This window comes from Ovis canadensis, chromosome 13, assembly GCF_042477335.2.
Source record: "Ovis canadensis isolate MfBH-ARS-UI-01 breed Bighorn chromosome 13, ARS-UI_OviCan_v2, whole genome shotgun sequence".
NCBI lineage: Eukaryota > Metazoa > Chordata > Mammalia > Artiodactyla > Bovidae > Ovis > Ovis canadensis.
This window is the reverse complement of record NC_091257.1, coordinates 73853428-73877152: the sequence shown is the minus strand read 5'-3', so window position 1 is coordinate 73877152 and position 23725 is coordinate 73853428. Positions and strand designations below refer to the sequence as shown.

At 39.3% G+C, this 23725-nt stretch overlaps 1 protein-coding gene across 2 annotated transcripts; it reads left to right on the top strand.

Moving 5' to 3' along the window:
* Positions 1–5906: 5906 nt before the first annotated feature.
* On the top strand, positions 5907–20467 carry SPO11 (SPO11 initiator of meiotic double strand breaks). Of its 2 annotated transcripts, XM_069546830.1 has the most exons (13): positions 5907–6037; positions 8063–8176; positions 9454–9542; positions 9953–10019; positions 10264–10372; positions 10718–10801; positions 11967–12003; positions 12442–12551; positions 16007–16106; positions 16392–16429; positions 17521–17597; positions 19755–19866; positions 20348–20467. In XM_069546830.1, the coding sequence occupies exons 1-13, from the start codon at positions 5907–5909 to the stop codon at positions 20465–20467; spliced, it is 1188 nt and encodes a 395-aa protein (XP_069402931.1). The 2 variants fall into 2 exon arrangements, with proteins under 2 accessions (XP_069402931.1, XP_069402932.1); XM_069546831.1 differs by lacking the exon at positions 8063–8176.
* The last annotated feature ends 3258 nt before the right edge of the window (positions 20468–23725 follow it).

Here is a 23725-nt window from a genome sequence, read left to right as displayed (position 1 = left end):
CCTTCAAGTTAGGATTCAGTAGTACATGAATGGAGAACTTGCAGATGTACAGGCTGGGTTTAGAAAAGGCAGAGGAACCAGAGATCAAATTGCCAACATACACTGGATCATAGAAAAAGCAAGGGAATTAAAAAAAGAATCTACTTCTGTTTCATTGACTACACTAAAGACTTTGACTGTATGGATCACGACAAACTGTGGAATATTCTTGCAGAGATGAGAATACCAGATCACATCATCTGCCTCCTGAGAAATCTGTATGCAGGTCTAGAAGCAAGAACCAGACATGGAACAACGGACTGGTTCCAAATTGGGAAAGGAATATGTCAAGGCTATATATTGTCACCCAGCTTATTTAGCTTCTACACAGAGTACATCATGGGAAATACCAAGTTGGATGAATCAGAAGCTGGAATCAAGATTGCTGGGAGAAATGTCAATGACTTCGGACATGCAGATAATACCATTCTAATGGCAGATAGTGAAGAGGAGCTAAAGAGTCTTTTGATGAAGGTGAAAGAAGAGAGTGAAAAAACTTACTTAATACTCAACATTCAAAAACCAAAGATCATGGTGTCTGGTCCTATCACCTCATGGCAAATATATTGGGAAAATATGGAAACAGGGTCAAATTTCATTCTCTTGGTCTCCAAAATCAATGTGCATGGTGACTGCATCCATGAAATTAAAAGATGCTTGCTCCTTGGAAGATTGCTATGACAAACCTAGACAGTGTATTAAAAAGCAGAGACATCACTTTGCCAACAAAGGTCCATACAGTCTAAGCTATGCGTTTTCCACTAGTCATGTATGGATGTGAGTGTTGGACCATGAAGAAGGCTGAGTGCCAAAGAATTGATGCTTTTGAACTGTGGTGTTGGAGAAAACTCTTGAGAGTCCCTTGGACTGCAAGGAGATCAAACCAGTTAATCCTAAAGAAAATCAACCCTGAATATTCATTGGATGGACTGGTGCTGAACTGAAGTTAAAATACTTTGGCCACCTGATATGAAAAGCAAACTCACTGGCAAAGATCCTGATGTTGGGAAAGATTGAGAGCAAGAGCAGAAGGGGGCAACAGAGGATGAGATGGTTGGATGGCATCACTGACTCAATGGATATGAGTTTGAGGAAACTCTGCAAGACAGTGAAGAACAGGGAAGCCTGGTGTGCTGCAGTCCATGGAGTCTCGAAGAGTTGGACACGACTTAGCAACAATAGCAATCAGAGAAATATCAATCTGCACCCATGCACAGATGCACCTTGTTTGCATTTTGAGAAGAACAAACTGAGAACAATTCATGAAATTGCTGGGAAATTTCAACACTGACAGCATATTTGGTGATATGAAAGGATGACTGTGAAGTCAAGTTTTGATATGATAATGGATCAAGGTTATTTTTTAAAGGATCCTTATTTTTTAGAGATGTTTGTTCAAATACTGTGGATGAAGTAATACGATGCCCAGGATTTGCTTCTAAATAATCTGGAATGAGGGTGGGGAAAGGGAGGATGTATTACATTTTATGGGAAAATCCAAACAAACTCCTGGTTGACCAATCATGGCAGCTGGTGTTGGGTCTATGGGAGTGGATTACATAGCCCCTCCCTAAAAACAAGCATGACTTCATCAATCAAATGACCTACAGGATTACAAATATTTGGGGGCTCTTATTAAAATTCAATTTAACATTGTTTCATTGCTCTGCCTCACAACCTACATCCAGGTATACAGTCACTGGCTATGAAAAATGTGTGAATTTATTCATCAGCCCTAAGTTACCTTGGCTTAGAGGCAATATCATATAGTGGCTGAGAGCCGATTAACTATTCCTGTCCGTGTTTTGTCATCTGCATCTCTAGAAAACCCAGCAAATTCACTTATATTTCTCAGAGCCTCAATTTTCTCTCCTAAAATGGGAAGGAGTAAATAAGATTTTGCATGTTTGATGTTATGACCAGTGGCAGCAACACCAGAATAATTCACAGTAGAGGCTTATTCATATTAAAAAATTATGCTGGGCTTCCCTCATAACTCAGTTGGTAAAGAATCCGCCTGCAATGCAGGAGACCCCGGTTTGATTTGAGGGTCGGGAAGATCCCCTGGAGAAAGGATAGGCTACCCATTCCAGTATTCTTGGGCTTCCCTTGTGGCTCAGCGGGTAAAGAATCCGCCTGCAATGTGGGAGACTTGGGTTCGATTCCTGGGTTGGGAAGATTCCCTGGAGAAGGGAAAGGCTACCCACTCCAGTATTCTGGTCTGGACAAAGAGTCCGACACGACTGAGCAACTTTCACTTTCACTTTCCCTGGTGTCTCAGTGGTAAAGAATTCGATGGCCAATGCAGGAGACTTGGGTTCAATCCCTGATCTGGGAAGATCCCTCATGCCTCAGACCAACTAAACCCGTGGGCCAGAACTCCTGAGCCTGTGCTCTAGAGCCCAGGAGTTGCAACTGCTGAAGCCCTTGAGCCCATGCTCTACAAGAGAAGCCACCACAATGAGAAGCCCACACCCCACAACTACAGAGGGGTGTAGTTTTTCTAACTTGCCACAGTTAGAAAAAAAAGGCCCACACAACAGCAAAGACCCAGCACAGCCAGAAATAAAGAAAGGAAATAATTTAAAAAATTATGCTTCTTTGGGCATCTGCAGAAAGATGCCTGGATGAAAAACTAAAGAGAGATTACAGAGATAAATCCCTCAGGGTGTCATTCCTTCATTCAACAAGCACAGCTGAGTATCTTGCCTGTGTCAGGCACAGAGGAACCAGGACCACTGGCTGAGCTCAGCATCTGCTCCCCGGGGAAGAGAAAGGAAGACATGTCAAGACAAGGAAAAAGCAGGGGTCAAGACTTAGGGGCAGTGTGGAAAGAGGTCCAGACCAGATCTGAAGGACACAGGAGAATGAGCCAAACTGGATTTAGGGAGGGAGGGCAGAAAACACGGAGAGAAAAGAGGACAAAGCATTCCAGGCTGTTAAGGGAAGAGCAAGTGCAAAGGCCCTCAGGGCAAGAAGGACTAATTCCAGGGTCAGAGGGATCAGAGTCCCGAGCAGGACAAAGGGCAATGGAGTTGCAGTTTGTTCATTTTAACTTCATATCTTCTGAATTATGTAAATATTTTATGGAAGCATAAATATTAAAAATTTTTAATGAAAATTAAAATTTAAGAATGATTATTCTTACATTTTTAAAAAATTTAAAAATATACACACAAAAGTAAAACACCTTATAAAGCCCCAAGAAGTAAAGATATTATTATAGCATTTTCTCTACTCTTTCCTCTCAAGAATTCGACAAGATGTTAAAATTCATTCACATTTGCTTTAATGAAAAAAAAAAAACGCTTTGTTTAAACGTACCAAGCACAGGATCCTCTCCTGTCTGGTTTGCTGAAAGGGCCTCCCCATCCTTCCCCACCTCTTGGTGTGTTAGACACGGAAACGATCATTGCACCTAATTTAAACGATGCTCTGTCTAACCATCGTGAAGCCGCTGGTCCTCAAACACATTTCTGAGTGACAGGCTGAGCTTGGAGGAAACACCCGCAAGTAAGGTGTGGGGAAAAGCTCTTCACTTTTCCAACTGTGTGCAGTTGGAATGCAGTTTGGGGAGCTCCCTGACCCCGGCCCTCATCCCTGTGCTGAGCGCAGGGGACCAGCTGGAGGAAAGAACTTGGTATTGAGACTGCCCTGCAAAGTGGCACCTGCAAGTTTCCTCTGCAATCTGTCGCTAGGGGTAGAATCTGTTTTTTTGGGTTCCTCTCAGCCCAGGGCTGGGCCAGTTCACTTTGATGTAAAGGAAGTACATGCGGGTTACCTGAGTGGAGGTGGATAATTGAGGGCAGAGATGTGCTGCCTGGGAGGAGGGCTCAGGCCACCCCTTCCAGTCCATGCAGGGAGAATTCCGGAGAGGCCCGTCTGCACCTTGCAGTTTCTGCCTGAAGGAAGGCCAGCTTTATTATGGGTTTGTTCCCTTCACTGTTTTGATCCCCTGCCCCGGCCCTCACCCAGCTCGGGACCTTTCATTTCATGTCAGTTCTAGAGAGGCCACCGTCTTCTGGCTGAGTGTTAGCGCTGTGTGATACAGAAAGGTCTGCCCTCCTGAGGGACAGAGACCAGTGGTCAGATGGTTCCAGTCCCGAGTGAGAGGCACCCCACTCAGCCTCTCCGTTCAAAGACCTTTTATTTGTTTGTTTCTCATGGAGAACCCACCTGCTGCAAAGCCTTCATCTGAAAGGTGAGAAACCTGAGGCCAGAGGGGCAATTCCACCCATCAAAGAAACCTCCGCAAAGTTATGACCCATTTCCAGCCAGACCCTCAGTGGTGCCTCATAACCTAATGGTAAGAGCTCGACTTTGGAGTCGAGATTTACCTTTCATCGTGCTGATCACAATGCAGTCTTGCACAACCCGCTCAGGCTCTCCAAGCCTTAGTTTCTTCATCTGTGAAATAGGGAGAATAATTTTTACTGCGTAGGGTTGTTGATTCAAATGCACAACTTGCCCTCAATTATTTCGGTGTTCACCTATTTCTCCTCAATTTCCCCCTTCCCCTTAGACTATGAGTCCCCTAAGGGCAAGGACTCTGCCCGCCTTGCTCACAGACTTGTTCTCAGTAACTACAATTGCCTAGTGCAGGGTAGGCAGTGAGGAAGTATTAGTGTTGATAATAATAAAGGCCCTCAGCACAGGGCTTGGCACAGACAGTCATCACTACCAACACAGGGAGCTCATTATTCATGGTGGGAAGCAGGTTTTGTTTCAACAGTATCAAATGACCAGGAACTGATGGAACAAAATAGTTCTCTGGAGAGAGCCTGCTGTCAGGTGGCTCTTCTGGGGCCAAGACCCCAGGACACCATCCTGCCCCCTACTCCCTAGGAAGGTCTCAGTGCCACCTTGCTCCAAGGCCTCTCCTTGTTTCCTCTCCCTCAAGGAAATTGTCCCCCAGGGGCAGCACTCCTTCCCTGTGGCTTCAGAATTTCTGTCTTTTCCTCTAGAAGAGAGTAGGAGTAAAGGTTCAGTTCAAATCTGCAAGAGGATTGCTACGTTAAAAATACTGGATGAACAATTAAATAAGAATTTTAGGTGAACAATGAAATCATTTTTTAGTAAAAGAGTGTCCCACAGATTGCATGGGACCAAGTTATCCTTAAAAAAAAGTATTCACTGTTTATCTGCAATTCAATTTTAACTGAGGGTCGTGTGTTATAATTTGCAAAATCTGGCAGGTCAACAAAGTGATGGAGCTGGGATATTAACCCAGGCTTGCCTGGGCTTGCGGACTGCTTTCTCCTCTCTTGCAAAATCCCCACTGGTGTGATTATGAGAGTTTAAAGGGAGAGGCTGAATGAAATAGGTTTTTAAGCCCTAGGCTACTACATAAATGCTAGCAAAGGCAGAAATTTCGTTTGCCTTGATCCTCATCTGAACCCAGTGCCTAGAACTGTGTCTGATACACAGCTGGATAGCCATAACTACTTGTTTTAGTGAAAAATCATTGATACGACTTTCCCTAAATAGCAAAAAAAAAAAAAAAAGGAGATATAAAACCATTTCAAGGTCTCAAATCTTGGTCCCACATCCCAAATATATCCTGCTGGTCCCTGACATTGGTCCCTGAGGCTTGTCAGAAGGTACCCAGGAAGGGGCCCAGGTGAGATTGCACCTGATAGAGCCCTGTGCACAGATGTTTCAGTCAGTGCAAGCGCCATGCACATGCGTTAGTCCAGCCCCACCTGGGGGTGAGGTGTGCGCATGCGCAGTCCGGCCCCCGCAGCTCGGGAGAGGAGCGCTGTCCCTCCAGGCCCCACCCCTTTAAGTGCATTGTGGGTACAGAGAAGGGTGATCTCAGGCCAGGTGGAGCTCTTGTTGTTGGACGCTTTTGTTGCAGTGGGGTCCTTATGGCCTTTACGCCCAGGGGCCCTGAGGCCTCGTTTTTCGAGGTTTTGGACCAGCACAGGGCTTCCCTACTGGCCGCCCTGAAGAGAGGCGGCGAGGAGCCCACGGGCGGGGGGATGTGCTTGGCTTCCAGGTATACGGGCTCTTTCTGGGGCACAGACTGCTGGGAGTTAGGGAGCAAGAAGGTTCTGCCCAGCCAGGCTTGAGGTGCTCTGTGGAGAAATGCTGGGCCCCCTTCCCGTCTCCCCAATCTGGGGAGCAAGATTGCCTCAGAATGTTGAGGCCACAGAGGCCTGTTCGGCCCACCAGCCCTGAACCCCAAGAAAGGCGCTTGTGTAGTGCCACCTATTTCTTCTGTTAACATTCTCAATTCAAAAAGCCAGGTGCCAGCCGCACCTACACCCCACCCCCACAGTACCCCCCTCCCCAGTGCTTTGTCTTCTAGAATGTTCCAGGAGCATCCCCGCAGCTGGGGTCACAGGTTTCCTGAGATCTGGACAGTTTGAGGAGTTTAAGCCACAGTTTGGCTTGGTGTTTATTTTTTTTAAGTTGTGGAAATTCAGAAGTTTTCAAGCATTTTTTTTTTTTTTAAGAAAAGGGGGGAAATCAATGTTGTAAGTTCTTAATAAGTGTGTTTTATCAAAATGAATGAGGCAGTCAACACATTTTAAGTGGTTTATAGTAAGACAATGGGATTTATGGACCTGAAGGGGAAGAAAATACACATTTCTTTAAATCAGTTAAAGCAGTTAGAGTTTAGCTTAGAGTGTGGTGCTGATAAAATCAATTAAAGAGATTCTCCAGCTGCCCAACCTGGAGTTAACTGCAAGAAATATGTTTACATTATTCACCACTTTCACTTAAAACGCTCTGTTGTTCTGCTTACTTGATCTGCTTTTCTAGTTTATCAGTAAGGTTTTTCACTTAAACAAATTACTGTCATTTAAGCCCAAACCAACTACCAAAAAAACCTTCAAACAAATTTCACAAAATGTTTTAGTTTAAGGGAGTACTAGAAGAGGGTAAAAGAAGGGGGTAGCAGTCCCTGTTTAAGTTTCAGATGTAAATCTGATTGTTTTAAAGTTGGTCATAATATTACTGCAGCTTTTTTCCAAACTAGGAAAATGAATAAATAAAAATGAATCAGTTTTTGCTCCCCAAATTAGAAATATTGAATGCTTTAAAAGTTATTTTCTGATACATGCATTTTCAATGAAAGCTGTGAAGTTTCTATGGAAATTAGAACACTACATTTTGTGCATTTTCTAGATTTAATATGATTTTCCTTCCTAGGCAATATTTTTATGGTGTTTATAACAGAATAACATTTTTTGAAGCTGATGGCTTGTGAAATTAAGAGTCAGCTGATGGAAAATTGGGCTAAGTCTTAATAATTTTCTGTGGTGTAGTAGTTGCCAAGCCCTTTTATGCTAATGATTAAACTTTTTTCTTTTTGTATCACTAAAATTCAAAAGGGCTGATTTATGGCATGACATCAATTAGGGTAACATACTACAGTAAGAACTGTTTTTTTGAAATATTTTCACATTGCATTTGGGGAAATAAATTCAAAACCAGTATTACATCAATTAAAAGATTTATCAGTAGTATTTCTTTTTTTTTTTTTTTTTTATTTTTTTTTTTTTAATTTTATTTTTTTTTTATTTTTTTTAATTTTTAGTTTTTTATTTTTTAAATTTTAAAATCTTTAATTCTTACATGCATTCCCAAACATGAACCCCCCTTATCAGTAGTATTTCAAGGCAATGAGTTTGTATTTAAAGTAGGTTGATCTGAAGATCAATGTATTTATATCAATACATTTATATTAATGTATTTATAAATTGGTCATTAAAAGGGAGATATTACTTAAGTTGGTAATTGTTTGAGAAGCAAAATTACAAGCAAATGAAATTTCTTTGAAATTCACCACTATAAATACAATTGTTTTAATGTATTAACTCATGTTAAAGTAATAAAGTATTACTCATGTATTACTTCATGTTAAAATTTAGTGGGAGAGAATATTATTGACATGTATCATCTAGTCTTAAAAAACAACCAGTGAAACAAAAAATTAATATTCTGGGGAAATGTTACCTATTGTAAAGGTCTAATTTAAAATTAAGATTGAATCATTGTGTGTTTATTGTTTCAGTTCTGAGGTTCTTTCATCTATAGAAAAAATTATCCAAGACATAGTCACAAGCTTGGCAAGAAATGAAGCGCCTGCATTCACAATAGACAACAGATCAAGCTGGGAAAATATAAAGTGGGCGTTTTGCATTTTTAAATTTTTAAGTGCATTATTTAAGTCATTTAGAATTTATTTGAGTTGGAGTTCTAGTTGGATTTAATTATATTTGTTGCCTTTACCCTGCCAAAAAGGATTTAAGGAAGTTTATAAAATACATACCATACAGGCAGGTTATATAAACTAGAAGTAGGTGTGAAAGATAAGGCAAAGGGAAAACAATGCTAGGAACAAAAAAATGGAGCACCAAAAGTAGTTAGAATTCAAAATGCCTATGATAAAGCCTTACAGTCCTGCTAAAAATAGGCTCCAGCCTGGGATCTAAGCTTTCTAGCACTCAAAGGGGAAAATATCACCATCAGAATTCTTATCTGCACTGCAGAAGCAAACCACTTGCTCAGGGGAACTATAACCAGCCCTGATATTGAGACCAAAATAAATGTATCCTGAACACATTGCAATGGCTCATTCTCTTAGCAGATCTCCTGTGAAGTCATGTCCCCAAGAGGGTAAAATCAGCAAACAGCTTTATCAGAGTCTTGGAATCTAGTTATATAGTTTGATTCTTTCAGGTCCTCAACCTGTAGACACTTTTCACTAAACAATGAAAAACACTGCAAAATTAGTCCTCAGTAAGAGTTATAGGAAAAGAATTAAAGAAATCTTAAGGCTCTTTAGTCATTCATTATTCTTTTATGATCAATATAATTAGTGAAACTGTAAACTTTTGAATTATATTTTGTAGGGTGGATTTCACCAAACCTTGAAGCAGCTGTCACCTGGCCTGTTTGCCTGGTGCCTTCTGCCATCTTTAGGGCAGGCTTGGCAGTTCAATTTAACAACCTAGTATAAACTTATTTCATCACTGTAACTTTGGGGGTAAATTAAATGAAATATTTCAAAACGTATTATTAAATTGAATAAAAGTATTAAATCAGTAAGCAAAATGCTAATAAAATTGTGAAATAATTTATAATAGTTCACATACCCTAAATGTCTTTCCAGGAAAGAAATACACACACATGCACACACACTATAATCAAAGGTGTTTAATTCATGTATTTTAAACACTCTTTTAGTGCCTCTATGTTGCAAAGATAATTACCTAATTACCACTTGTAATTCTCTAAGCTTATAAACCTCTATAAACGAGGTTATCCTAAAATTTCAGTGCTTACATTGGGAAGAAATGTGGATTTAAATGATATTCAGAAGAGGAAATTAATCGTATGTTGTTTGGTGTTCAGAAGTTAACTCTTTTTTATTCTGTTCCCTTGCTTTAAACAAATTGACAGGTTTGAAGATTCTGTGGGTCTTCACATGGTATCTCATTGTACCATAAGAAAAATCAAAAGTGATTCACCAAAATCAGTTAAAAATTTTGGTAAATTATTCTTTCTTAGCTTTTAGTGGTAAAATAAATAATTTTGATTACTTTCTGGGTTATAGTTATTCTGAGCTAAATAATTTTACTTGTTCATTAACAGGCCATTCTGTACTTGAAATAAATTTGTAGAATTTTGCCTTGTCAATAACTGTGGAAGTAAAGTATTATTCCAAAATGAATGTTCAAGTATATGATTCAGTGGAAAAATATTCTTTCAATTTTGCTGTACAGAGAACACTTAATTTTATCTAACGTGTTGACAATTATTCTGTACTTAACACTTCTCTTCTGGAAAGATAATTTTTATAATGTTGTGGAAAGTAACTGGAGAGAGTTAATCCTTGATCACAGAATGTTTTGATTTTTGTAAGTGATGAGTAACTCACTTATTGCATCTTATTTTCCAGCGCTAATTCTTAAAATACTTTCCATGATTTATAAATTAGTACAGAGCAACACTTATGCAACCAAAAGGTAAGTACATTGTTCTAATAAATTACTCTTTGAAATTCGTTGTGAGGTTAAGTGGGATTGACTTTCATTATATGTGTGGGATTGACTTTCATTATATGTTTTGAAAAGTTACATAAGGCTAGTCTGTGGGTAATAAATTATTTGTTTACATCAACTCAAAGCTTTCTTCAGTTAATATTCCAATATTTATCATATTCAGAGAAAATATAATTAATTAAAATATAGAATTTTAAAATTTTCACAGAGACATTTATTACACTGACAGCCAACTTTTTGGTAACCAGACTGTTGTGGACAATATTATTAATGATATTTCCTGTATGTTAAAAGTACCGAGGAGGAGTCTGCATATAGTAAGTAGCATTTAATACAAGATATTTTAAAACAAAATGTATGAAAATTATAGTAGAAGAATAAATGTAACCTGTGCCTTCTTTTCATATTTTTGATATTATATTTTTCTCACTATGAATTTAAATAATCTAGTCTCAGTGTATCCCCTTGGCTAAAGAAAGCAAAACTGATGAATTGTCAAATACTTTTCATTCCTAAATGCTTACGTATTTTCTCCTTTATTTCTTGAATTCCAGTCTGATCCAAAACACCTATATAATTTAGCAGGTGAACATGAGAAGGGACTTAGAAGCATAAAATGCACTGGAGAAAAAGGTTTCATATATGACTATTACTTTTTTCAGCTGTCTACATCAAAAGGTTTAATTGCTGGCGATTTAAAGTACCTTGAGGAAGATGGCACCAAGGTGAACTGCACACGTGCAACAGTAAGCATCATAATGTGTTCATGTGCTTCCACTCCATATCAAACTCCTTTGTGTTTGAAATGCACTTTATTGACTGGGTTTGTTATGTAGTTCAGAGCTTAAGATTTTAAAATAAAATGAAAGGATGAAGAGGTATATGCTTTATGGGGTTGTACATTACCCAGTTTCCAAATATGCCAATTGTCAGATGTCATATTGAAATAAACAAACATACACATTCCTTTTTTAAATGCACAGTTTGTTGTTTTCAGGTAGAGTGTGACTTGACCATTTTAGCATGGCTATTTTATGTAATCTTCATAAAATTTTCTGGTTCTGAAATTTGTAAGTTTGAGACTAAAGTGTTTGCTAGGCTTTAGTAAATAGAAAGTCACAGAACTAGCACAGAAGTTTGGAAATGGTTAACTCACCATTTTAGAAAGAGGAGAATGACACCTATGAGATTTTACATAAGGAAGTCTTTCCTTCATCAGTTTCTGCTTTTTAAGTCACATATCTATAAAGTTTCCAAGAAATTTTCACCTGCTTGGAAGTAGTTTGGGTCGTATGTCTGTTTTCTTATTGAAAAGTAAATCTGTGTCCTACTGTTTTCTTACTGAGGCATAGACTTCTGATGACAGTGTATTTTTTAAAAATGAAAATAAAAAAATATAGGGCTTCCCCAGTGGCATAGTGGTAAAGAATCCATCTGCAATACAGGAGACTCAGAGACATGGGTTCAATCCCTGGCTTGGGAAGATCCCCTGGAGGAGGAAATGGCAACCCACTCCAATATTCTTGCCTGGGAAATCCCATGGACACAGGAGCCTGGCAGGCTACAGTCCACAGGAGTTGCAACTGAGCAACTAAACAACAACAAAAAGTGTTCTTGATAAATTTTTAAATGTTATTGTGTTTGTTTGCTTAGTCACTTAGTCATGTCTGACTCTTTGCGACCCCATGGACTGTAGCCCACCAGACTCTTCTGTCCATGGGGATTTTCCAGACAACAATGCTGAAGTGGGTTGCCATGCCCTCCTCCAGGAAATCTTCCCAACCCAGGGATTGAACCCAGGTGTCCCACATTGCAGGCGGATTCTTTACCATCTGAGCCATCAGAGAAGCCCATATGTTGTTATACTTGCTATTTATTTAAAATAAAAACTGCCTCCTCTTGTTAACTTAGGCTGTTGCTGTGCCATCTAATATTCAAGGAATTCAGAGTATCCTTTGAGTGAGAAAGCTATTTAAACTTACAGCATGTTCATTCATTTTTACTTTAATAAATCAAGCCTTCATAATATGTAACCAGTAAGCCATACCCTGTATTGGTCAAGATGAACACATCATGCTCCCTTTTCTAGGATATTTTTAGGAGCTCACTATCTAGTAAGAAAGACAGATATGTAAATACTGTGTGTGAATAGGTGGCGCTAGTGGTAAAGAATCTGACTGCCAGTGCAGGAGAGGCAAGAGAAGCAGGTTTGATCCCTGGCTTGCGAAGATGCCCTGGAAGAGACTAGGTATCTGAAATGTGAGGGTAAAAACAAAAATTCTATATCTATAGCTACTTTTGAATTGATCGATATGGCATTGTTACTTATAATTAGTGGTTCAGTTGAAACACACATGCCTTAAATTTATCAGCCTTAACTTCACAGATTTAATTACAGATGCAAAATTTCTACTAATTGTAGAAAAAGATGCAACATTTCAGCGCCTCCTGGATGACAACTTTTGCAACAAAATGTCTCCATGCATCATGGTTACGGTATATTATCTACTTTTACCTCAGTTACCAGACGAATGTACTACTTTGTTGATCAGTAAGAGGGGTTTATGGCTTCCCAGGTGGCTCAGTGGTAAAGAGTCCACCTGCCAATGCTGGAGACATGGGTTCTATCCCTGGGTCAGGAAGATCCCTTGGAATAGGAAATGGCAAACTGTTCCAGTGTTCTTGCCTGAGAAATCCCAAGGACAGAGGAGCCCGGGAGGCTACAGTCCAAGGAACTGCAAAGAGTCAGACACAACTGAAGCACGTAAACACACAAGAGTGGTTCATAACTTCATCTATGAGTTTGAACAGCATTCTCTTGTCACTATGAAGCATCCTTTGGGATTATAGAACAAGAATTTCCAAGGTGTTTATTTAACCATCCTCAAATCTGACTGAAATCAAGGTGATGGTCCCGATTCTTAAATACCAGAGATTTTCTAATAGAAATGTAAGTTTACACAGGCTCTCAGTATCACCCTCAACACCATTCCCACACGGGCTACTTGTCTTGACTATAATATGGTAACATGGGAGCTTTGACAGGGTTGAATGAACAAGAGCCACTCCTTGTTCTTCCTCACACAGTTTGTATGCTGTTGAAAGAAGAGCAAAGAACACAGAAGCATATGTTGAGGTAATACACAGGGAGCTACAGGCAATAATTAGCAAAGGGTAAGGTGTTCATAAAACTGGGGAGACCAATGACATCTGCTGGCCTGGGGAAGAAGGAGGTGGCAGTACAGGAAGCCAGGGGTGTGGGTCCGTGAGATGATGGAAGAGCAACAGACACATCAGCTTCCCCCTCCTGTACCAGCCTTCCTCCACTCTTACAGATCTGCATAAAGACCGAGTTCTCTGAAAGAAAAAAAAAAAAGCTCATCTACTTACAGTTCTCCTGGCTTATTAATAGGAAGTATGATGCTTGTGAGGTATGTTTGTGCAGGCAGTAAGGAGAGCTGCCCTGCCGAGGGAGCAGGATGTTGGGCAGCTGTTGGAATCTTGGAAGGCCTGGCCACCCCCAGGAGGCATCCCGATTTAGTGCAAAAATATCAGGTGTTGACAAAAGTGAGAAGGATTGGTGAGAAAGGAAATGACAAGGATTCATGTGGTCACATCATCAGTTAGATGGATAGGGAGATAACTGGATTCAGGAAGCCTGTCTGGAGGCTCTCAGGTAGTTACCTTGGTGGCAGGTTGCCAAGGAAATGGTTAAAGAGAAAGGACTCAAGCAAAGGACATTTTCCAAGCAAGTTTAAAAAGACGTGATGACCGCGGGATGAGAGGAATGAGTCAAAATGGCTCTGGTGTGTGGAGCTTTACCACGATGTCCCCGTGGATGCTATAGAACCAGTGGCAGGGAGGCTTGGTACTTCGTAGAAAACAGCTGTTGAATGTAGTCTTAGAAATAAAAATTTGAGATGATAACAGGAGATCCTAGTGGCATGTGCCCAGTTTGAAGAGAGGGGAGAACAGTTGTGACAGAAAATGCACACTGAGACCTCGTCAGTAATCAAGGCCATACCTGAACCCCTGAAGTGCTCTCCCAGTGGCCTTGTCCTGGGGTTCACTTTTGGTGGAGTCCTGCTCTTTCACACCTTCCTGGTGAGAGTGCGTGCTTGCTGGACTATCAGAAGACAAGCCGTTATAGACAAGCCAACAGTGGCCCAGGCCTCTGTTTCAGCCCTTGGAGTTTGAATCACAGCTGGTACTAGTGCACTGGAGACGCACATAAAGCTCAGCTCTTGGTCACATTTCTCTTTTTACCTTGTCTTTCCTCTTGAATGGTGCCTTCTAGTCTTTGTCTACCTACATGTTGGTGCTGTCATGGCAGCCGTTGATAATTGCTGTTGTTACTATGGTGAAACACCCACTAGAAGCTGGTCTGTAGTAGCTGCCCCTGCAGAGGGGAGCTTAGAGTCGAGGGCTGGGCTAGGAAGGAATCGTTGGTACTGTCTGACTCCTCTACCACATATATGGGTTATCTCTCCCAAAGGAAATAGTTAAAGTACACTACCATTCACTATGTATTTGTGACGCACCAGGAACTCTGCTAGGCACTTTACGTAATAAGGGTTCACACTTACTGCTGTTTTCTACGTTGTCTGTTCAGTCATTCAGTTGTGTCTAACTCTTTCGGACCCCATGAACTGCAGCACACCAGCTTCCTCTCCTTCATCATCTCTTGGAGCTTATTCAAACTCAGGTCCGTTGAGTCAGTGAAGCCATCCAACCATCTTATCCTCTGTTGCCCCCTTCTCTTCATGCCCTCATATCAACTTGTAAAGTCTCTCCAGCCTTATGAGATAGGTATTATTATCATCCCCATTTTAACAATAGAACACTGGGACCCAGGAAGGTATTTTACCACAATCCCAAGGCTGGTCAAAACTAGGACTTGGAGAGGGACTCCCCTGGTGGTCCAGTGGTTGAGAATCTGCAATATAGGGGATGTGGGTTCAATCCCAGGTCGTGAAACTAAGATCCCACACTCCACAGGGCAACAAAGCCCAAGAGCCACAACAAAAGATCCTGTGTGCTGCAACTGAGAGCAGACACAGCCAAATAAGTAAATTAAATAAATACATATTAAAAAAAAACAAACAAACAAACCTTGAGCCACCAGGGAAGCCATAGTACTGGGATTAAGATCGTTCAACTCCACATTGCTGCAGTGCCATGACTCTGGGTGGTAGGCATATTTAGCCCAGTTTTATAAATAAAGCCACAGCCTAAAGAGACTAGGAAACCGACTAGTGATTGGTGGAGAGGGAATTCAGACTCAGGGCTATCCCATCAAAAGCTGGTTCTCATCCCTACTTGCTTCCTCCCTGTTCCACATTTCATTTAGTTTCCTGTTCTCTCTTTTAATATTATTGTAATGCTCTTCAAATTATTTTTCTACATAATTATTGTTTTAATCACATCATAATACCATTCTACTGTTTGGTTTTATTAAATCCTGAGTTTAAACCAGATACTTTAAAATGCTTTATAATTATTAAATAACTTAGTTCCTGTAATAATATCAGAAGGTGTTATTACAAAGCCCCAAACCTCAGAGCGTTTTCATGACTGTTAAGATCCATGCTGCTAAGCAGTGGTAGAGCCAGACGCCTCTGCAGGCAGCCGGCTCTGAAGCTGATGCATGTCAGCCTCTGCAGGCAGCCGGCTCTGAAGCTGATGCATGTCGCCACTGTGCTCTGCTGCCTGTTGTTAGATCTTTTGAATATTTACTGTGGCTTCTGTCCTTTTAAGTAACACACTGCAATGGACATCTTTATGTATGTCACATTTTTTATTATTTTTGTTTCTGCTAAAATATTTTCCTAGGCCTGGGATAATTAAGTCAAAGTTATAAAGATATTTATGTTAATAATAAAATAAGGATACAGTGTCATCAGTTTCATTCTACTGAAATTAAAATGCATGATTTCAATCCTTGCTTTTAGGGAAAGGGGGTACCTGATCTGAACACAAGACTTCTAGTCAAGAAGTTGTGGGATACATTTCACATTCCTGTTTTCACTCTGGTAGATGCTGATCCACATGGTAATTTATTGTTAGACTATTTGAAATAGTCATAATCAAATCATATTTATAGCTGTGTTTTTCTGCTCATAGAACACTTTCATAAAATACTTTAAAAGAATACGATTATTAGATTTAAATGAATGACTAATCATTTGGGATATTTATTGTTTTTTACTGTATTAAACTGAACCATAAATTTTCCACTGGTATTGTTCACAAAAATAAAAATTGCAGATGTTAGATATAATTATCTAACTATAATACGCAAGGAGACAAATTTCAAAGTTAACTTTCTTTTAACAGGCATAGAGATAATGTGTATCTATAAGTACGGATCTATGGTAAGTATAGAAAAATATTTTTCCTTTTCCACTATTGAGATAGTTTATATTATTCACTGGAGTGATTTCTGCATTTACTTATCAGCCCTAGTAAGCTGAGGGCCCCCAAAAGTTACCAGGGAAGCTACTGTCCTAGTCTAGGGCCACTCTGTTTCAGAGTTGGTGATTCCAGCTTCCAGCATAACCAGTGTGACTCCAGATGACAGAGTGGGATTACCTTCGGGCAAGAGGCCTTAATTATTCTCCACTCTCCTGGCCTGCTGAAGTAACGGCAAGCCTTCAGCATAACAACACTGATTACCAGTTATACCCTGAAAAGTATATATAGTCTTGAATTCTGACTTTTCCAATTCCAACCATCAGGAGAAATGAAAAGACCACCAAACTTTACCACTAGGGACAGCAACTGCTACACATCAGTGGTTCTCAAAATGTGGTCCTGGGAAGTTGTTAGAAATGCAAATCTCAGTCCCCATTCAGACCTCCTGAGTCTGGAATTCTAAGGGTGGGCCCCTTAAGTGATCCTGACTCATGGTGAAGTTTGGGAACCACTGGTATACACTTTGTGTATCCCTGGAAGAGTCGGACACGACTGAGCAACTTCACTTTCACTTTTCACTTTTATGCATTGGAGAAGGAAATGGCAACCCACTCCAGTGTTCTTGCCTGGAGAACCCCAGGGACGGCGGAGCCTGGTGGGCTGCCATCTAGGGGGTCGCACAGAGTTGGACACAACTGAAGTGACTTAGCAGTACCAGCAGCAGATGTATATGTTTATAGCAGAAGAAAAGGATGGTGGAGCCAGGGATTAAGGTGTGGTATCACAAACGACAATAAATTTGGGTCAGAGAGGGTCATTTGTACTTTTACATTATAGAAAATCAACACAGAAATAGTATAGAGCAGTTTTAAAACCTCCACTAAAAGTCCAGTTTAGCTAAGCTCTTGGTGATTTTCTTACTTCTGTGGCCTCTGGGAGTGTGAAGTCTTCAGTAAGAGTCCTTAATAAGTTGAAAAAAAAGTGCTGCAAAAACAAGTATGCTAGTTCTCTGCAAAAGGTTTAGCTGATAAACTTCTGCTCTTTATTTTAGGCTATGTCTTTTGAAGCCCATAATCTCACAGTTCCAGCTATTAGATGGCTTGGTCTCCTCCCTTCTGATATCAAAAGGTTAGACAGCAGAATGAGGGTATTTAAAATGATGACTCACTGTAACATGTAGCACTCATCCTGGAGAGTCACTACCAGGAGAAGTGCTTATTGTTTTTTACTTATGTTGTTCACGATAATTCAGGATTATATCATTATAAATTTAACTTATCAATGTTTCTGTTTCAGCTACTAAAATACTTGAATATATTTGGCTAATCGAACCTTTAGCTAGTTAGAAGATATTTTTTTGTTTTACCCTTATGGTTAAAGTCTTTAATAATTTCTTTATACTTAGAAAGTATTAAGACATTGAATCTAAATAGTAATCATTGACAACACCGTTTGCCATCTGAATTGATTTTATCATAAGTTCTTAATTTCATTTAAAAATCTCATTTTAAGATTACTTAAAGTTGGGGGATCCACATTTTGTCAGTTTTAAGATATATGTGTTCGTTATAGAAAAAAATATCATTAAGTAACAATATAAAAGTCACCTATAGACAAACAGTTCTGCCCTTGTAGATTATTTGCTGTGCATTGCCATAATTTCTTCCAAAAGAATTTGAAAGAGCTTGATTTTGTAATCTTTTCTCCCACAACACAATGTAATTGCACTTCCTTATCAATAAATACATCCCTATGATCTTATTTGAATGTCTTCTTCCACTTGGTTTCAATTCTGAGTGTGTCTATTTGGTCAGTCCCTTGTAATTGGACATTTGGATGGGTTCCAAATCTCTGTTTTGAAAGATAGTCCTCTGACCGACCCTCTTGTGACTGAATCTTTGCCTGTATCCTTAATTAGTCCCATAGGCTGAATTCCCGGAATTGCTGGGTCAAAGGGTATGCACATTTTTAAGGCTTCGGCTGCCCTCTGGATAGGTTAATTATTTTGTCTTCCCTGGAGAGTAAGAGCCCGCCTGCCCCTCAGCATAAGACATTATCACCTTATTCATCTCTGCTAATGTGATTTTTAAGATATTTTATTGTTTTAATTGGCTATTGAGAGGTGAGAGTGAAATTAGACATATTTGTATTTCTTCAAGCAGTGAGCAAACCTTGGTTAAAGGCGCTTATTTTCTAAAAATGGAATGATCGCTGCTTCTTACAAAATGAGGGCACAAGAGAAAACAGGTTTTGACTTTTGAATGTTTATGCTGTCGTGAATCAAAGTTTTGTTCAGTTTAGTGTATACATCATGGTCAAAATCCGTTGGGGGTTATCTCTTTGTATGAAGATCGTTTCTAATACAAGTTTAGGACAGAGAATCTGATTAAGGCAGAAAACGAAACTCGAGGTGTATCTCATAAATTCCACCAGTGCCCTCAAAATAAATGTACTCTAAATAAATGTACAATCAAAGAAAAAACAGCATGATAGCTACACAAACATGGCTTCAAGAGAAATCCTCTAGGTCTCTCTTTCAATCAAACTGTCACCCTATCCAGGAGCTGCCAGTGGCAAATAGTCATTATTGTGGGGACACTGAGAAAGACTATTTGAAACTAGAGCTCTGCTGGGAAATCCAGGATTTGTGACTTCTAAAAGCAATTCACAGCATAAATCCTGGACCTCTCATGTTCTATTTTTAAAACACATACCAAGATAAAATTACAATCCACTTTTTAAAAATTTGAAACAAGATAGATGTGTATACGTATGTCTGTGTGCACGCATGAGTGATAAGTGAAAATTGATAGACTTAACTTCCTTGGCCCAGAAAATTCTCATTGAATTACAAAGAATTAAGGATTCAGTGGGACCTGAAATCCCACAGTGGATCTCGCTGCAGGCCACACACACACTGGCACTCACCGCTCTAAGACTGCGGCGCTTTGGGGGCAGCCTTGGTGTTGAGACACATGATGTTAGTGCTCCCGGCATTTGTTTTATAACCAATGTCTATCTTCCTGTCATCGTCCTGTGAGTGTGGCATGAAAGAAAACAACTTGAAACAGACTTCCACCATGATCTTGAACACTTAGTAGTCAAAGACATACCAGATTCCCTCCAACTCCATATTTAAAAGTGAACCTGTACTGATTTTTTCATCTGTTATTTCTGAGTCTTTTGAAATAGCATGATAAATAAAAATGAAATGTATATGACCTTAAAGTTATAGGAGCACTTTGTTTTTACTGATTTTTTTTTTCACCTATTTTTTTCCCCCAGATTAAATATACCCAAAGGTACTTTAATTCCACTGACAAAACGGGACCAGATGAAACTTGACAGCATCCTAAAGAGACCTTATATTACTTGCCAACCATTTTGGAGAAAAGAAGTATGTTTCTTTTTAAAATGCAAATGTCATGTTTTATTGCCTTTTACTTTTAGCAGTGGCTATTTGCATCATATTTTGAAGCTATCCTTCTTGAATTTTTATATAACTAGCAACTGCTATGTGCATTATTTGGCAGTAAATTGTTGCTGAAACATTGAATTGTGAATGCTAATAGGTAAGATTAGCTGGGTGGAGCTGACCTAATTTATTCTCATCACAGTTAAATACACATTGTCTACAGTTCTATCGTAGTTCATGAGGAAAAAAGGAGAGAAGGAAATTATAAAGATGCCAGACTATTCCTAACTACTGAAGGAATCCGTACTAATATTTTCAGCTGTAGCAGCTCTAGAATATTCTGGCTGACTTAAAGTTTATTGCTCATGGTTTTGGAGACTAAAACAAATCTAGAATTACCAGTTTGAGTTGACAGAACTGTAGCAAAGATTCTGGTATGACTGTAGTTTATTTCTATTGACAGATGGAAATAATGGCAGACTCTAAAATGAAGGCAGAAATTCAAGCTTTGACCTTCCTATCATCAGACTATCTTTCCAGAGTATATTTACCTAACAAACTAAAATTTGGTGGGTGGATATAAAAATATGTCAGAATATATCTTGTGATCACAAAAGTCTTTTCATTAATTTTGTTTCCAGCAGTATATACTGTTGTGCAAAGGACAAATGTTCTTCATTTTATAGAGGTAGAATATAATAATTTTTCATAATTTTATTTTTTTGTCAAAAAATGCTATACTCTAATTTTCTTGAGAAGGCTTTATCATTCTCTTAGAGATTAATTTCTATCCTATGTTCTAAATTAAATCATAGAAGAATATATGTTATTTTGACTTTTAAATTTTGTTTGAAAAAATGTCTAACACATGTCATCAAAGTCTGCAGAAATGCTTTATTTACTTTCTATAATACAAGTAATGTTAAGGCATGAAGTATCCTATTAGTAACAAAAGTGAAGAAGTGAAGTGAAAGTCACTCAGTCGTGTCTGACTCTGCAACCCCATGGACTATGCAAAATACTGGAGTGAGCAGGCATTCCCTTCTTCAGTGGATCTTCCCAACCCAGGGATCGACCAGGTCTCTCACATGGCAGGTTTCTTTACCGGTCTGAGCCACCAGGGAAGCCCCAATAACAAAAGTAATAACCTAAATTTGAAAGGTTGCAAATTAATGAAAGTATCAAGCAGTTTCTTCTTACATTTTCCTTTGCCTTCATAGTGTAGGGGTCATGCCTCAGTCATTCACTGTGAAAGTAGTGGTAATGTTCATTATTAATAAATACTGGGTTGATGTAATCCTCAGTGCTTTGATTTGATTTTGAGCATACTTCTTATTAATAATATACTTATTTGAAACATTTCCCCAGGGTTTTATCAGTTCTCACCCAAATTCAAGTCACTTGAATTCTTCTCTAGCCTAGGTTTATAGAAAAAAGAACTTGTCCAGCTTTAAGATTTACAGAAGCCTCAAATTTTAATAAGGCCTGTCTATAACAATAAGACGCTTACTCCTTGGAAGAAAAGTTATGACCAACCTAGAATAGCATATTCAAAAGCAGAGACATTACTTTGCCAGCAAAGGTCCATCTAGTCAAGGCTATGGGTTTTTCCAGTAGTCATGTATGGATGTGAGAGTTGGACTGTAAAGAAAGCTGAGCACTGAAGAATTGATGCTTTTGAACTGTGGTGTTGGAGAAGACTCTTGAGAGTCCCTTGGACTGCAGGGATATCCAACCAGTCCATCCTAAAGGAGATCAGCCCAGGGATTTCTTTGGAAGGAACGATGCTAAAGCTGAAACTCCAGTACTTTGGCTACCTCATGCGAAGAGTTGACTCATTGGAAAAGACTCTGATGCTGGGAGGGATGGGGGCAGGAGGAGAAGGGGATGACAGAGGATGAGATGGCTGGATGGCATCACTGACTCGATGGACGTGAGTCTGAGTGAACTCCGGGAGTTGGTGATGGACAGGGAGGCCTGGCGTGCTCCGATTCATGGGGTCTCAAAGAGTCAGACACGACTGAGCGACTGAACTGAACTGATCTATAACAGTAAAGGTGTGATCTTTTCCTCTCGTAAACCTATCAATTTTCCAGAGATGAGTTTTATGATTTTATTCTGTATTTTCAAGAAACTTTTAACTGCACTGAAAACTTTCTTGTAATTGTAGGCAAGAATATGTATTTACAGAAGTAAAGAAACATTGGGTTAATTTTTATCACGATATATGTGAACAGAATGTACCTTTGAGAACTTATATGTGCCAATTACTGCTTACATATTATCTTACTTAATTCTCCCAAGAGCCCTGTCAGGGCAGTAGTTAGACTCACAGTTTACAAGTGAGAACACGGAGGCTGTTGCTTGTCTAAAGCCCCAGCCAGATGTAGCACAAGGGGACAGTGACACCATCTACTTCCAGGGCAGGACCAAGTACCCAATATTCGGGGCCCAGTGAAGAAGGTAAGTGTAGGGTCCTTTGTTTCAGAGTTATTAAGAATTTCAAGATGACAGCAGCAGAGACTTAAACCAAGCACGGGGCCCTTCTTAGCACAAGGCCCTGTGTGACTGCACCGGTGGCACAGCCATTAAGCCAATCCTACTCAAGATTGAGTAAATAAGGTCAAATACAATAATGAAAGAAAATACTTGTATAGCACTTACTATGTTGCCAGGTATTTTTCTAGGTGCTTTACCAGCATTAGCTAATATCATGTTCACAGAAACCCTATGAGCAAGTACCTTTCCTATCTCCATTTTCAGATGAGGCATCAAGCATGCAGGGAGGTTAAGCAACTTTCCCAAGGTCACATAACTACAAAGTGGTGGAGCTGGGACCTACTCCCAGGGAGTCTGATTCCATAGTTCACGCTTTAATCATGGTAGTGGTGCTTGTTAAGTGTGTCATGTGTGGCCAGACATGCACACTGCCCAGTAAGGGTCTCTGATGTCAAGCCTGTTATATTCTGTTCTCTAGTCACATCAGAACCAGATATTTCCTCTTGAGTGTATTTTGGTATGTCATTAGTTTGACTTGCTTGTGAGACTATTGCAAATTCTAAAAATCGTTATAAATTGCAAGTTTTTCTTTGAATGTATACAACACTTCTGCCTTAACATCTAATAATCATTGAATTTTGACAAGTTTTGTAAAAGAGAAAAATACTAACTTAGAAATATGTGGTTAAGCCACAGAAGGTCTGGATTAGGGTATACTGTCAAAATGAGGAGAAATTTAAAAAATCTACCATAGTCATTAAAATCTGAAAATAGATTTGAAAAAGGTTTGCAGATACATTCACTTTGGATAATTAAATTCCTTTCAAGTTTATGTTAGAAATTTATGTAAACTAATTTTCATTTATTTTGGGAAACGAAAATGGGAGGAGAGAGGAGAGCAAAATACACTGCAGTTGGGCTTAGCTCCCTATCTTTATTAGATACAGATGAAAACGTTAGTAGCTGTTTGGGACCCAGCTAGAATACTGAGTCTTAAGATTTCTTTCTAAAAAGGATTACTGTAAAATAGGCAGCTGTTTAAAATGGCAACTGACAACAGACATCCTCTCTACCATCTGTATTTATTTTTAATATTTTTATAATTTTAATCAAGAAAGAACATTTGGGTTGGAATCTGTTTATAATTAAAGTGAATAAAAACTGGTGCAACAGAAAGATGTTCAGAGAATCTTGGTTTTTCCTTAAGGGCTCATAATCACCCTTGTAAAATAAAAGCTCTCATAATATCCCCAGGTTTCTGGGAAATTTAACTGTCATCATTGATGATGCTAATTGGTTTCAGAAGTCATGATTTCATGGGAAAATAAACCCATTTTGCACT